This window comes from Chenopodium quinoa, unplaced genomic scaffold (genome assembly GCF_001683475.1).
Source record: "Chenopodium quinoa cultivar QQ74 unplaced genomic scaffold, ASM168347v1, whole genome shotgun sequence".
NCBI lineage: Eukaryota > Viridiplantae > Streptophyta > Magnoliopsida > Caryophyllales > Amaranthaceae > Chenopodium > Chenopodium quinoa.
This window is the reverse complement of record NW_018742987.1, coordinates 2029052-2046191: the sequence shown is the minus strand read 5'-3', so window position 1 is coordinate 2046191 and position 17140 is coordinate 2029052. Positions and strand designations below refer to the sequence as shown.

Genomic DNA, 17140 nt, shown 5'->3' with positions numbered 1-17140 from the left:
TTAAACGACCAATTTACCGGTTTACAACTTGCACCGATTTCATTAACTCAAGCTTACCAAGAACATTTATGACAACAAATAATGATCATGTATGGTTCCAAACAACATTATATGACCCCGATATGTATCTCCTAAAATTCCAAGACCTTTCAACACATGACCCCAAAATTTCTCAAATTCAATTTTGGAATTTTTTGGCTTTTTTCGCCCAGAAATAAAAATTGCCGAAATGTTTTCCATGGTCCCTAATACCTCCCGGGAGTCTAATTGACTGGGTGGAACCATCCAATTTGCCTTTAAACGACCAATTTACCGGTTTACTACTTGCACCGATTTTATTAACACAAGCTTCCCACGAACATTTATGAGAACATAAAATGATCATATATGGATCCAAACGGTATTATATAAACTCGAGATGTATCCCCTAAAATTTCAATGCCTTTTGACACGGGTTCTTGAAAATTCGTAATTTCTCAAAAAGCGTGGATGTTAGCCTTCAATTTTGGAATTTTTTTTACTTTTCTTCGCCCGAAAATAAAATTGCCGAAATGATTACCATAATCCCTTATACCCTCCGGAAGTCCAATTGAGTAGGTGGAACCATCCTATTTGCCTTTAAACTGCCAATTTACCGGTTTACAACTTGCATCGATTAAATTAACTCAAGCCTGCTACGAACATTTATGACAACATATAATGATCATATATGGTTCCAAACGACATTATATGATCCCGAGATGTATCCCCTTAATTCTCAAAAATTTTCGACACCGGACCTCGAAACATCCCAAATTTTTTGACTTTTTTTCTTCCGGAAATAAATATTGCCGAAATGTTTACCATGGTCTCTAATATCCTCCGGGAGTGCCATTGGGTGGGTGGAACCAACCAATTTGCCTTTTTTTTTTGTGATAAGGAGCAATATAGTACGCCATAACAGGCTTGAAGCCAGAAGTTAAATAATTACAAATCATAAAGTGCATCAAAGGAGCTAGCTAGCTAGAGTTATTGTCAATTAAAGGACCAAAGGTGGGTCTATTGTTCACCCCTACACAACTAGATGGATCTGGAGGAGCATATATTACATGAAATCGATCCATCAACAAAAGGTTGTTGCTAAAAACATCAGATAGAGTTAGAGTCCGCCCTTTTTCTTTGGCTAGAATATTTGCTTCCTTCACCTTCTTCCTCGGCGCATTCATTAGCAATATGGATGGATTTTCTTGAGCTAGGTCCCTGCGCATATCATATAGAAAGTATGTTTCATCAGTTGGAGTGTTGATGGAATTTATACCCAGAACCCCTCTTTGATAGTCAGAATAAATACAAATTGAGGTCCATCCCATATTTGAGCACAAAGTCATAGCAGTTAGAATAGCAAACAGTTCAGCTTGAAGAGAATTAACAGCTGGTATATGAGCCCCCACCCCCTGAACCCAGTCTCCTTTGTCATTTCTACATAAACAAGCTATACCAGCAGAAAAAGAAGCTGTAGAGAAAGCAATATCCACAAATAGGGACAAATTTAAGGGAAGGAATAGGTTTATTGATCAAGAGTTTAGAGGGACATGTACCCTGCTCAGAGATGAGGGTAATATCCTGAATGGTGGACTTAACGCCTTTAAACCACTGGTCGAGGGCCATGGTTTCTGGTTGAACACCCAGCAGTTTCTCCTAACCCATAGTTTCCACAACATAACTGCAAACGCTAGATTCCAAGGGGCATAGAAGAGATGGGTAACTGATGTAATTTGCAGAATAGAAGCAATCCAACTCTAAAAACAGAAAGGATTTGCAGATTAACACCAATTTTCCTTTAAACGGCCAATTTACCGGTTTACAACTTGCACCGATTTCATTAACTCAAGCCTACCACAAACATTTATGACAACATATAATGGTCATTTAAAGTTCCAAACGACATTATATGACCCCGATATGTATCCCCTAAAATTTCAAGACTTTTCGAAATCGGGCCCCAAAACCTCCAAAATTTCTGAAAAAGCGTGGATAATAGTATTCAATTTTGTAATTTTTTGACTTTTTCGCCCGCAAATAAAAATTGCCGAAATGTTTATCATGGTCCTTAATATCCTCTGGGGGTCCAATTGGGTTGGTGGAACCATCCAATTTGTCTTTAAACGGCCATATTACTTACTGATTTACAACTTGCACGCATTTCATTAACTCAAGCCTACTACGAATATTTATGACAACATATAAAGATCATATATGGTTCCAAACGACATTATATGACCCCGAAATGTATCCCCTAAAATATTAATACTTTTCTACACCGGGCCTCGAAATCTGCAAAATTTCTCAAATAGCGTGGATTAGTCTTCAATTTTGAAATTTTTTGATTTTTTTCTCACCCGAAAATAAAAATTACCGAAATAATTACCATGGTCCCTAATGCCCTCCGGGATTATAATTGGGTGGGTGGAACCATCCAATTTGCTTTTAAACGACCAATTTATCGGTTTACAGCTTGCACCGATTTCATTAATTCAAGTTTACCACAAACATTTATGATAACAAATTATGATCATATAAGGTTCCAAATGACATTAGATGACCCCGAGATGTATCCTATAAAATTTCAAGACTTTTCGACACCGGTCACTGAAACCTCCAAAATTTCTCAAAAAGTGTGGATATTAGCCTTCAATTTTGGGATTTTTTGACTTTTTTCGCACGGAAATAAAAATTGCCGAAATGTTTACCATGGTCTTTAATACCCTCTGGGAGTGCAATTAGGTGTGTGGAACCATTCAATTTGCTTTTAAACGGCCAATTTACCGGTTTACAACTTGCACCGCTTTACCAGTTTACAACAGCCAATTAAATTAACTTGCACCGAACCTGACTTGAACCGAAATTAACCCAATACCGTTTTAACCCGTCAAAACCCAAATTTAACCCGACTTGTTAATAACCTGACGTGAATTCAACCAGACCCGTTCCTAACCTGACCCGAATATAACCTGACCTGTGACAAACCCGACTCGAAATCAACCCGACTTATTATTGACCTGTCCTAAATTCAATCCGACTTATTATTGACCCAACCCGAATTTTACTTGACCTATTACTAACCCGACCCAAAAATTCAACCCGTTTTTTTACTAACCCGACTCGAAATCAACACAACTTGTTATTGACCCGACCTAAATTCAACCCAAAGTGTTTCTGACCCGATTTCAAATCACCTTAAATGCAATTTAGACCACTTTATTATTGTTGATCAAAGCATTTTATCTCGGGAGACCAAGTCGGTCCAGGCGAGCAAAAGAAAGGAGTGTCATCCTCAAACTTAAGACTTAAATATAGTATATATTTGTTGTATGGTCAAAGCAGATAACTATCTTCTTAAATGATAAATTATAGTTCCCTAGCATATTGCCATATATAATATCGTCAAAGGAAATTATTATCTTGATAAAAATGATAATTATCTATTTACAGTTAGTGGAACATAACCCGAATATGACCTGACTTGGAAATGTCCCGACCTGATTGTAACCTGCAATTATTGACTTGAACATAACCCGACTTGAATCTGAGAATGACCCGACTTGGAAATGACCCAAACTGATTATAACCCGCAAATTATTGACTTAAACCGAACCCGAATTGAACCCGAGAATGACCCGACCTAATTAAAATCCACAAATTATAGACTTGAATCGAACCCGACTCTAACCTGAGAATGACCCGGCCTGATTCTTACCCGCAAATTATTGACTTGAACAGAACCCGACTCAAACCCAAGAATTACCCTAACCTTTTAACCCGTGAAAACCCAAATTAAACCCGACTTATTGTTCACCCGACCCGAATGTAACCCAACTTGTTATTAACCCGACCCAAACCCGATAAGAAGTATTACCCGACATGACCCCACTCAAACGTAACCCAACCCAAACCCGACCCACATATGTTATGGAATTAATGAGAATTGACCCGACCCGAGTTAACCTGACCCACTCTTACCCGAATTGACAGTTCTAGTTGGATGTCCAAGCATAATAGCATGTATAAACATGTGGTTCATAAAAAAAACTCGGGGTTTATTTACAAATTATACCCCTTAGTACCTAAATGCGTCAATTTAGGGTGAGTTAAGCACAAATTTGGGTACTCAATCTACAATTTTTCATCGTTTAGGTACTCATTTTTTTTTCACCGTTTGGGTACTCAATTTTTTTTATTATTATTTTATTTTACCGTTTGGGTACTGAGTTCCATTTTCCAGCCAAAAAATTTAATTTTCCCTTAGAATTCAGTACCCTTGGTTAACAATTCAGTACCTTGGGTTAATCGAAAGTGGGGCCCACCCGCGGGTTTTGAATTTTTTTTCCCCTTTCGTATTCACTTATTCCCTTTATTCCCCCTTTATTCTTTCCTCTTCTGGAAAATTGTTGCACATTTGGTGAAGAAAACGAGCAAGCTTGGGGCAAATATGGGGAAAACGACACTTAGCGCAACCATTTTTTTGAGGTAACCTTCATTACTCGTTGTTTTTGTTCTTAATTTGATATAAATTACGAATTTTTTGCCCAATTGATGATCTTATTTTACGAGTTAGGGTTTACGGTTTTGTGGGTTTTTTGAACGAAATTGATGATGTCGATTTGTTGTGTTTTTTGGGCTAAATTTGTTGTTGTTTGTTGATGGATTATGCTAGAGTTGTTGGTTGATGTTGATTGCATGTTGTATAATTTGCGCAAGGGTTTGACTAATGTATGTGTTTTGCGAAGTAAAACAGGGGAGGTTTTGGTAAAAATGTGTATGTGTGATTGATGGTGTTATGTGTGTTTTTGTTGTCAATTTGAAGTGCCTAACTTCAAATTATGGTCAATGTGTTCTGTTTAGGGCAGAATGGCTGAGGCTTATTTTCTGACCTTGAAGCTCTGTTCAGAATTTTTATTTTCTTGTCCTGGATGACACTAGACTGGTAAAGAAGGGGAAGAACTGGATGAAACAGCAATTATTCAGAAATTTTGTTTTTTTTTTGTTTTGGGAAAATTTGTTGATGATGGATTTAGGATAAGAAAACTGGATTGATTTTGTTTTGCTGCTACTTTGTTGCTGCTATATTCACGGCATTTTTTTTTGCCTACTACGGCTAGTTTTTATCTGCTTCAACAGAAAAAATTAGTTATTGCTTTTTTTTTTAATTATTTTTTTTAATTAGGTATGGTTAGTGGTGAGTTAATTAGCGTGAAAATAATTTTGAGTACCTAAAAGGTGAGCAAAAAAAATTGAGTACCTAAAAGGTGAAAAATTGAAGAATTGAGTACGTGATTGTACTCTTAACTCATTTAGGGTGGCTCTATGTTTTGCAGTTTTGTGCCATAGGCTCATAGCCGTTTGCCTGTTTGTGAATTGATGATGGTAATTTTGTTTTTTTTTTGGGTTTAATAATGGTAATTATTGAAAAGCAAGGTATACATTTATAAGGCAATACGAAAAATAACGATTAAGCTTATGTCAAGTAGTTTGATTTTTTAAAACCTTTTGGCGGTACATGGCCTATCGAATTATCGATATCAAGACAAGTGTAAATCCAACTACAGTCACAGAATTCCCTCCAAAGAAGGGCCTTATCATAATGACAAACCTTATCCACCAGCAAACCACTGCTTGTAGAAGACTATGGACACCAAGACTTAGAAGCTCAAATTGCTAGAGCGATTGAAACACACAGAAAGCCATGGCAGCATTGATCTGCCACCTTCAACCAACGAATTTCCACGCTAAAGGCAGGTCGGTTATTTCTTGCACAATGCAGCAGCCAACCCAGAGTAACATCAAGGTAATATGGCATTGCTCTTACCAACATGACATCTTTTTCCAGCTATAAGCAACTCTCTCGTCACTTGATCGAGGCTCATTTGATATCTTTACAGGTGATCATAAACGGTGCTGCCAAGGAAATAGGAAGGGCAGCAGTGATGGCGGTGACCAGAGCAAGAGGAATGGAGGTGGCTGGTGCAGTAGACAACTACTATGTAGGAGAAGACATTGGAAAGGTAGAATCTCCATGTCTTTGGTTAATTCATCAGAAATGTTCTATCCTTTCAAGCTTGTCTTTAAAACCTCTGTTGCAATTGATCAGCTATGTGACATGGAAGAAGCCCTGGAAATACCCATAATGAATGATCTTACAATGGTGTTGGGCTCAATTTCACAGGTAAATTACTACAGAATTTATGCCAAAAAGTATTACTCCCTTCGTTCCACGTTGATTTGCATACTTGCCTCTGGCAAAAGATAGAGAAGTAGATATAAAGGAAAATGTAAGAGAAATTGTTGGGGGATGAAGACAGAAAATTACTTCAAAAGGAAAGTGTGCAACCAATTTGGGGCAGTGAATAAAAGCAAGTGTGCAAAATAATATGGGACGGAGGGAGTATAGCAAGTAATTTTCCTGCCTGACATTTACTTTGCGACATGAATTCAGTCAAAAGCAACAAGTGTAGTGGTTGATTTTACTGATCCTTCAACGGTTTATGACAATGTCAAACAGGTACAATTGTTTTCTTAATCCTCTGTACATATCTGAAATCACATACCCCTTTCGTACATAAAAAAAATTACATTTTGGAGTTAAGATATTACAAACCTCCCCTGTTCTGCTACACAGGCAACAGCATTTGGCATGAGAAGCATTGTTTATGTGCCGCGTATAGAGCTAGATACAGTGGCAGCATTATCTGCATTCTGTGACAAGGCCAGCATGGTGAGCACATGGTGAGACTATAATGAGAGAAAAAGTTCACAAGAAGTTTTAGTGAAAAGAAATCCACTATAGTTTATTACAGTAGCCGTTGTCCTTAAGTTCTTTGCATACATTCTTTCTGAAATTTCTGAATTCTACATGAACATTCAAATCAGGGTTGCCTTGTAGCACCAACACTGTCTATAGGATCTATACTTCTTCAGCAGGCTGCAATCACAGCCTCTTTCCACTACAACAATGTGGAGATAGTTGAATCAAGACCTACTGCAAGAGTAAGCATATGCACTAAGCTCTTTTTGTACTTTTACTTGGGATTCAGATAATAAATACTCTCACACCATTTCATAATGATAAGTAAATCCACCAACCAACATTAATGATAACAGAAAACAAATTTCAAATATGACTGCAGGACAATGGAACCTACTCGAATTTGACACTCCTTAACCTATCAATCCTTTTCTCCTTTGCTTGTTTCAAGACAGTAGATTTACAACTGTCAAAAGGCCACATCACAAACATCCCATATGACCATATATAATCGTGAAGGTAGTTATATATTGGTAATTAGAATTTCTAACCTTAATGTGAAACCAATTACATTTAGTCCTGTTCTAGTTCTTCTAGCAAATGATTATAGAAAGTCACACTTCCACATGATTGCTCTCTCTCTAATTTTATTTTTTTTAGCATTTGAATTCAACCAGCACTCCATCAGTAGCCAACTGTGTCCACAAATCTAAAGAAAGTTTTCATGTCCTTGTTATAAAGATGTGACTGGACCAGCAGACGCAATTCATTTTGACACATTACATCTTGTCCAGCTCTTTTTTAATTTGGCTTTCTTCCTTAAATATTCTTAAATAGGGCCATCCAGGCAACCACTTGAGGAACCATATATCTATTACACTTCAAGGTCAACAAATTCTTTTTTCGAGCTTAAATATTTGTGACCCTACCAAAGACGGGATCCTCATACCAGCATGATGGTCATTGCTTTGGTTCATTAGATCATAACATTAGTATGAAATAAGTTGCTTTGGTAACAGTATCAACCAAAGTTATTTATATGGAGTACTATCTAGAATTTTAAGAAAAATGCTTCATTTAATATGGTTCAGCACTAATTTTAATATCTAGAAAAACAAATGCACTAGCAATTCCTTAACCAGTAGAATAATAAACAGCTATCAAATTGACTTCTGACTGCTTTACAGGAGCTTCCATCACAAGATGCAACTCAAATTGCCAACAACTTATCAAACCTTGGCCAGCTTTACAATAGGGAAGATATCTCAACTGATGTTGTGGTAAGATAATGATCTCATATACAGGAGATATGCTAAAAATGTTGCATAGTTTAAGCACAGAGAGTTTTATAGACAACAAAAAAAGGTATAATATGTTCGAAGAATTAACAAAATTGTGCTGTCTCTTATTTCTGAAGGCAAGAGGTCAAGTTCTAGGAGAAGATGGAGTTCGAGTACACAGTATGGTCCTTCCAGGTCTACCCTCTGGCACAACAGTTTACTTCTCAGGCCCAGGAGAGGTTTGTCTAGCAAGTCCTCAAAGATTTAAAAAACAAGAAAATTTACCTCAGTTAGATTACATGGAACATACTTCTTTGACCCCCAAACCAAAATTTCTGGTTCAGGTACTAACTCTTAAGCATGAGATCACAGATGTGCAAAGCCTAATGCCAGGCTTGATTATGTCCATAAGGAAGGTTGTACGACTAAAGGTAACCAGCATTTTGTTGTTTTGCGGCTATTCTGATTGTTTGTTGAGAAAGATGTACTGCTGAATTGAGGACTTTAAGGTTTCAGACTGAATTGTCGGAGGAGTGTGGTCTGAGATACCCAAGAAAGTAAAAGTTTAGCATAGACTACTGAGGCAAAGGTGTATATATCACAAGCACAACGTTTCACTTATGAACACAGTTCCTAATCTAGAGCAATTTAGTGACAAGAGTTTCAAAAATAGATTTATCTCATATAAGAAAATTAAGAAAAGTCATAGTACCTTTTCTTTTTGAGGGAAAAAGGTAAAAATCCATGGTTCCTAAATTTTCAATGACCTCAAGATGTCTCAGTAAGGTCTCAGTGATAATGAGTAGTAGTTAATGGTGAAATTCCACTCGAACACAGAGCTAGCTCTATTATGTCATCTGCTTCTAGCTTAGCATAATTTATTTTACTTGCTTGTTGACATTATCTGAAACCAATGTTTCTCTCCGCAGAATCTCGTATATGGATTGGAGAAGCTATTGTAAAGATCAGATGTTGTTCTGTAAAGATCAGATGTTGTTCCCACAACATCAAATACTATCAGACATAGGACTTTGGAGCCTCTGTCCTTATATCTCAGACAACACTAACAGAATTTCAAGAAAAAGAGCTAGCCCAGCAATCAGATGAAAGGAAGAATATATAACACATTGAATATGTTAAATGGCAACCACACCCAGCCATTCGGAGAGCATGCAGCATGTTAGAACTGATGAGATTACACTAACAAGACAGAACTGAGGAACAATTTTTTTGGTCCAGAACTGATGAGATTACACATTTTTTTTTTTTTTTTTTTTCAGTTCTGGACCAAAAAAATTGTTCCTCAGTTCTGTCTTGTTAGTGTAGTCTTCCACCAGCTGCATTATGTTATCTTTAGTCCTGTACTATTTTTGTTCATTTTGTTATTGTCTCCAAAACCTGTGCCTTAATTCTGAAACTACCTATAGTAAAAGAAATTAACTCTTTAAGCAAAAGTGTTTATTGGTTAAGAAATATGATAAATACCACCAGAATAGAGAAGATTGCAGGGTTAACCATTTACTGAAACAATATATTTTTCACAAATTTCTCTCAACATAAAGAAGCTTATAATTCAGTTTGTACACTAAGCTAATTCTGTTGCTCAGTGTACCACATGGTCCACGCCTCTACCTCAAAATGAAGCATACTCAATCTGTGAAGAATATATACATCGTATCATTTGTCAGGAAAGGGAAACAGATATCCTTAACTATAACAGCTTGACAAGGGTACATATATATGGCCGATATAATATCAAGATCAATGTAGAGTATAATTCAAAATGCCAACTAGAGCTGTCAATTCGGGTAAATGGGTCGGGTAAAAGTGGGTCGGGTCAACTCGGGTCAGGTCAATTCGGATTAATTCCATAACCTATGCGGGTCGGGTTTGGGTTGGGTCATGCAAGTTGTAAATTGGTAAATTGGTCGTTTACAGGCAAATTGGATTGTTCCAACCACCTAACTTAACTCTCGGAGGAATATAAAGAACCATGGTAAACATTTCGTCAATTTTTATTTTCGGGCGAAAAAAAGTCAAAAAATTCAAAAATTGAAGGCTAATATTCACGATTTTTGAGAAATTTTGGAGGTTTCAGGACCCAGTGTAGAAAAGTCTTGATATTTTAGGGGATACATCTCGAGGTCATATAATGCCGTTTGGAACCATATATGATCATCATATATTGTCATAAATGTTCGTAGTATGCTTGAGATAATGAAATCCGTGCAAGTTGTAAACCGGTAAATTGGCCGTTTAAAGACAAATAGGATGGTTCCACCTACCCAATTGGACGCCTGAAGGGTATTAGGGCCCACGGTAAACATTTCGGCAATTTTTATTTCTAGTCAAAAAATTCCAAAATTGAGGGTTGATATCCACGCTTTTAGAAAAATTTTGGAGGTTTCGAGGCCCACTGTCGAAATGCCTTAAGATTTTAGGGGATACATCTCGGGGTCATATAATGCCGTTTAGAACCATATATGATTATTATATGTTGTCATAAATTGGTAGGCTTGAGTTAATGAAATCAGTGCAAGTTGTAAATTGGTAAATTGGTCGTTTAAAGGCAGATTGGATGGTTCCAACCACCTAACTTAACTCTCGGAGGAATATTAGGGACCACGGTAAAAATTTCGGCAATTTTTATTTTCAGGCGAAAAAAAGTCAAAAAATTCCAAAATTGAAGGCTTTTTGAATTTTAGAGGTTTCGGGGCCTAGTGTCGAAAAGTCTTAAAATTTTATGGGATACATCTAGGGGTCATATAATGCCTTTTGGAACCATATATGATCATTATTTGTTGTCATAAATGTTCATGGTAGGCTTGAATTAATGAAATCGGTGTAAGTTGTAAACCGGTAAATTGGCCGTTTAAAGACAAATTGGATGGTTCCATACACCCAATTGGACTCCCGGAAGATATAAGGGACCATGGTTAACATTTCGGCAATTTTTATTTTCGGGCGAAAAAAAGTCAAAAAATTCCAAAAGTGAAGGGTAATATCCACGTTTTTTGAGAAATTTTGGAGGTTTTGGGTAAAGCTGTCAATTCGAGTAAACGAGTCGGGTTGGGGTCGGGTCAATTCGGATTAATTCCATAACCTATGCGGGTCGGGTTTGGGTTTGGTCATGCTTGAGTCGGGTCACGTCGAGTCAAACTTCTTATCGGGTTTGGGTCGGGTTTAGGACGGGTTAATAACAGGTCGGGTTACATTCGGGTCGGGTGAATAATAGGTTAGGTTTAATCCGGGTTTTGACAATTTAAAACGGGTTAGGGTAATTCTCGGGTTCGACTCGGGTTCGGTTCAAGTCAATAATTTACGGGTTAGAATTAGATCGGGTCATTCTCGGGTTTGAGTTGGGTTCGGTTTAAGTCAATAATTTGCGGATTTAAATCAGGTCGGGTCATTTTCAAGTCGGGTCATTCTCGGGTTCAAGTCGGGTTCGGTTTAAGTCAATAATTTGCGGGTTATTATCAGGTTGGGTCATTTCCAAGTTGGGTCATTCTCGGATTCAAGTCGGGTTATGTTCTAGTCAATAATTTGCAAGTTACAATCAGGTCGGGTCATTTCCAAGTCAAGTCGTATTTGGGTTATGTTCCACTAACTATAATTAGATAATTATCATTTTTATCTAGCTAATTATTTTCTTTTATTATATTATATATGGCAATACTAGGGAATTATAGTATATAATTTAGGAAGATATATTTAACTCTTAAATTTGAGGATGCAGCTTCTTTCTTTTGTTGACGTGGACTGACTTGGTCTCCCTAGACAAAATGCTTTGATCAACAATAATAAGGTGGTCTAAATTGCATTTAAGGTGATTGAAATCGGGTCAGGAACAATTTGGGTTGAATTTAGGTAGGGTCAATAACAGGTCGTGTTGATTTCAAGTCGGGTTAGTAACATATCAGGTTAAATTTTTGGGTCGGGTTAGTAATAGGTCTAGTAAAATTCGGGTCGAGTCAATAACAAGTCGGGTTGAATTTGGGTCAGTTCAATAACAAGTCGGGTTGATTTCGGGTCGGATTAGTAACAGGTTGGGTAAAATTCGAGTCAGGTTAGGAACGGTTCGGGTTGAAATCGGGTCAGGTTAGTAACAAGTCGGGTTAAATTTGGGTTTTGACGGGTTAAAACGGGTTTGGGTCAATTTCGGTTCAAGTCGGGTTCGGTTCACGACTTCAGGTCAATAATTTACAGGTTACATTCGGGTCGTGTCATCTCCAGGTGAGTTCATGTTTGGGTTCGAGTCTCACATACTCGGGTCAACTCGGGTCTAGGGTTGGTTTCAGGTCGGGTTTGTGTCACCATTTTTCAGGTTTAGATGGGTCTGTTAATAATCGGGTTTGAGTCGGTATTTCGGGTCAGGTCAACTTTTGACGGCTTACTGCCAACACAATTGACACATGTCAAACAAGTGGTCTGAGGAAAAAAAAATTCTTGGGCTGCCTCAGTACCTCTGATAGGACAAATAGGTATCCTGAAGCAAAAGGAGAGTTATGATAATTAGGAGCTATAATTTTGGCCTCACCTTAAATTTTCTGGCTATCGCTTTTGTCCACAACATATCTTTCTCGTCATAGGCAAAGCTTATGCTTGAAGCTAGAAGCACAAATCCCACATCATTCTCCTCCCCATGCCCTGTGTTTTTGCAGAGCAAAGTGGCTGTATTAAAATAGAACCAGTCTCCTCAGGAATAGCCTCCTCCAGCACTGAACCTGTAATAAAATGAACAGTGTACCATTATTTCAAGAAAAACAAATGCACAGATAGGAGCACCTTTGGGATACATCATACATGCATTTCAGCAAGTTGGAGAGTCATAATAAGGTTGTCGCACAAGATTATTAACTCATAATTTTGATATTCTTCTTTGCCATTAAAAATTCATTGGAATGTCCATAAGCAAAGAGGAAGCCTCTCCTTGGTCATTTAATGACCAAAGTTCATATACAACACCAAAACAAGACTTATTGCCTTTGAAGAACGCCGCCATAAGTCACGGAAAGAGTCCATTTCTCAAAAGCCAGGGATCATATATCTTCGCAAAAACAGAACATATGACAATGGCCCAGCCTGATCCTAACTGCTATATAATCAATCTCTACGAATAATTTCGCCCAAAGGATTCATTCTATGTCCACCAAGTTTATACTTTATCTATGAATTTATCCCATTGAAATCGTTACTAGTCGTGCTAAAAGATGCACTGTGAACACCAATGAAAAGGATAAGAAATAAATTGTAAGGACTAAAGTTTTATAGGCTCCCAAACCATTCACCCAAGTTTGATCGGCTACTTTGACCACATAATCCATAGAAAATACCTCTGGGACTCATGTTTTAGGCTATTAATCATAATAGGTCAATGGTGAATTTCTTCTAGAGCAGGGTGAGGAATACCAAGGAAAACTTGGAGAAGTGAATCCTTAATAGCATTACACCTAAGTTCTTTCACAGCCACCAATTGTAATCAAATCTGCACACACGTCAAGAGTTTTTGTTGAGGAGTCTTTCAGGCTCCCAACTCCCATGTATCACCTATGTTTCATTTTGGTAATCTTAGTTTTGACCACACATAACACAATTCCCATATGGCCTACCGAGCAATAACCACATGACAAAAATGCTATAAATTACAGACACACCCTCATAGAAACAAATGAAGATTAGAACTATAAGAAGGAAATTTGGAGAGACCTTAATCACCATAGGTTCATACCCAGCAAGGAGTTGCTTTAGATAGTATAGTAAACTATTAAACGTAATAGTAAAATTCACTAGGAAAGCATAAAAATTAAATGATTCAAATTCCCTAGTTTTGTAATAAATGGAGGATTCATCAGAAGGTATTATTCAGTAGATATAGTCATATCGATTAATAGTAATAGTAATAGTAATAGTAAGCCATATCATAATTCACCTGTGCTTTGGGAAAAATAGAGTGTCTCCTTCAAATCAGACAGACCATATTTCTTTATCTTTTCCATAAACCAGTTGACAATCCCATGCTTTGATAGATTTTCTGGTAAGTTCCAATAGCCACGGACACAGATCACATCTTGCAAAGATACAAGCTGAAATATAGAAAGAGTTTTTGTAAGAACTTATCAACCCATCAAAGGCTTTTTTTGTTGGGGATGCAGAGGTGAGGGGTGGGGAAGGGGTGGCATGCAAATATTATGCATCATATCCCATAACTAATGTGAGCTTACCACTGAGACAGATTTTGTATTACGTAGTAGAATATATGTTGTCCAAGCAAGGTCCTCCTTCAGGGTATTTGTAACATTGGGGGACATTACAAAGATTTGTTGAGCACGTACAGGAAGAGCTGTTAGCTTTTCTGGTGTTGCTCCCTGTTTGGTATTAAGATATCAGTCTAAAGAGCTATCAAGATTCATACTTCCCACATACTAGCTACATCCAGATTATACTATCTAGTGGCTACCGACTCTAAAAAATAAGCAAAAAGGTGCCAACCTAAATATGACCAAGGGAAGTAACAAAACACACACACACACACACACACGCACGCGCGCGCACACACACACACACATTCCATGCTGCTATAATAGACACACACACACATTCCATGCTGCTATAATAGTCATTGAATTATGTGGACACCTTGTTTTAGCGCACGCGAGCGCACACACACACACACATTCCATGCTGCTATAATAGACACACACATTCCATGCTGCTATAATAGTCATTGAATTATGTGGACACCTTGTTTTAGTTTTAGTTTCAGTTTGAACTGATTGCAAAAACAAAAATGGTATGATGTTTAAAAAGTTCTTAAGGTGCAAAGTATCTATCGCACTTTGTGGAAGCCTGGCAAGATTACCAGCAAACTGTTAATTTTATAACAAATCTCCATAAAGTATTGAGCGACTTCCCCTAGCACTTATGGATAATATTTAGTTATCCACAATAGTAGATGGCAATCAATTCACTTAGTTTTTATATATGTGAATGGTTTACAAGTTTTACAACATCTAGGTGACTTTCATCATATCAAAATAGTTTAGACCTCACTTAGCTACTTGGAGGAGTGTGTACCCTGTGTATAAGGATGTTAGAGCATTTTATTGCGCCATTTAGATTGATCTTCATGGAATCACATTTAAATCAAGAAAATTGATGGTGTAGACATTGCATGATAAATGTTAACTTCTCAATAGCATAACATTAACCGATTGAAGTCCCTATCCTTAATAGGCTTTACTATAATAGCTTGATAAACCAATTGAAAAACCAGCAGATGTAGAATATAATAATAGAAACTATACAACACAACTTAACATACAGCTTTACCTAGAGAAAGGATTCTTCTTTTATACTCCCTATTAAACTATCATTATAGTCTCAAAAATCAAATCAAACACTAATCAATCCAATTTTTACTAGCAAAAGGCGTAATCAATAAACAATAAATGAAATTTAGCATAAAACTTTACCTTGAGAAATCTTCCCACATAAGGAAGTGACGCGGAGAAAGCCGCCAATGATAGACCCAAAGCCTCAGAAACCTAAGAACACAATTCAATGAAAATTACTGATCAAACAATAACTATCACAACAATCAATCAATCAAAGTAAGCTATCGACTTACAAGCTGAGCTGGGGTTACAGGGGAACTCGAACCGGCAAAATGGTTGAGAACAAGAAGAGATCCAAAACCATAACCAATCCATCTGGGCAAGTAAGATTCATCCAACCAAGATATTCCTACAAAATCCCAGTTCATTTATACAAGCAAATTAATTGAAATAGTAAACAAATCTCAAATCATATAATAATGCACACAAGGTGTTTGTGTTTATGCCTCAGAGAAAGATGAACTAACCGAAGGTAAATCGAAGTACAGAGAGGTTTATTTGTTGCTCGGAATTTGTGGGTGTCGAAGAATCATCAAGCTTGGCTGATAATTTCAAAGATTTTCTGGGATTCCTTCTGGTAACTACGCCATGAAGATGATGATGACAAGAGTTGGCGCGAAATGGGAATGCTAGGTTTAACGGTACCAACTGATTTCCAATTAGAATACCCATTTCTTTTTTAGTTCGAAAATACTGGAAAAAGTATATAAAAACACAATTGTTTCAGAATATTGCAAATCTTTTTTCAGAGATTCTACGTATATGTGTGAATTGGACAAGTAATCAATGGCTGAGATTTTAATTTGATGTTATAATAATTTCTATAGCTAAATTACCTTAAAACTAACAAAAAAAATTGAAGTATGATTAATTTAAGGGTTTTTCTATATAGTAATCCTATTTTTTTTTTTTCACTTTTCTACGTTGTGCCCTAATATATATCACTTTCTACACTGTAACCCCAATATATTTTTTGTTTGCATACAGTAACCCTATCGTTATCTTGCCGTTAAAAAATTCTATTAGTGGGGCCCACTCTCCATTATAAATATTTTTTTATCGATTTGTGCGTTGAAAAATTTTCCGTCAAAGGTTTCGAGCAAAAAAATAACATAAATGCCTCGTTTTTGTGTTAAAATGTGTACACGTAAATCGAGACATTTCTTAATAAGCGAAACGAGGCATTTACGTTATTCTATTGCCAAATCTGAGCTCAATTTGGATTCCTAAGGACCAAAATAGCCCTCCAAACCTTTGACGGAAAATTTTTCAACGCGCAAATCGATTAAAAAATATTAATAATGGAGAGTGGGCGCCACTAACAGAATTTTTTAACGGCAGGGTTACCGTATGGAAACAAAAAATATATTGGGGTTACATTGTAGAAAGTGATATATGTTGGGACACAACGTAGAAAAGTGGGAAAAAAAAAACAGTGAAAAACCCTTAATTTAAATATGATTGAAAGTTAATCATTTTGTCTAATGTCTAGACCAAAAGATTGATATTCAATTAACGTTACAAAAAAAAAAATAGTCCTTTAAGTTGTTTGATAGACATGCGAATGTAATGAATATTTTTGTAGTTAATACGAAGTATTAAAGTGTTTTGGTTAAATTTATCCTAGTTTATACAAAATGAAGATCTTTGCTTATCCTCCTATTTCATTTTCCACAATGGATATA

The 17140-nt window shown here is 36.7% G+C and overlaps 1 protein-coding gene and 1 pseudogene across 1 annotated transcript; one reads left to right on the top strand and one right to left on the bottom strand.

Moving 5' to 3' along the window:
- The first annotated feature begins 4415 nt into the window (after positions 1-4415).
- Positions 4416-9337, top strand: LOC110729710 (dihydrodipicolinate reductase-like protein CRR1, chloroplastic). Its single transcript, XM_021909483.1, has 11 exons — positions 4416-4506; positions 5564-5824; positions 5919-6041; positions 6128-6202; positions 6473-6538; positions 6656-6751; positions 6907-7023; positions 7969-8061; positions 8199-8300; positions 8406-8492; positions 8991-9337. The coding sequence occupies exons 2-11, from the start codon at positions 5723-5725 to the stop codon at positions 9021-9023; spliced, it is 894 nt and encodes a 297-aa protein (XP_021765175.1). The 5' UTR covers positions 4416-4506; positions 5564-5722; the 3' UTR covers positions 9024-9337.
- LOC110729708 lies at positions 6599-16353 on the bottom strand (annotated as a pseudogene).
- Positions 16354-17140: the final 787 nt, after the last annotated feature.

Excerpts from the sequence above, each read along its gene's own strand:
- LOC110729710 (XM_021909483.1), top strand. The coding sequence starts at position 5,723 with ATGGCAGCATTGATCTGCCACCTTCAACCAACGAATTTCCACGCTAAA. Across the intron at positions 6,042-6,127 it reads TAGGAGAAGACATTGGAAAG|CTATGTGACATGGAAGAAGC; the intron begins GTAGAATCTCCA and ends GCAATTGATCAG. Across the intron at positions 6,203-6,472 it reads TGTTGGGCTCAATTTCACAG|TCAAAAGCAACAAGTGTAGT; the intron begins GTAAATTACTAC and ends ACATGAATTCAG.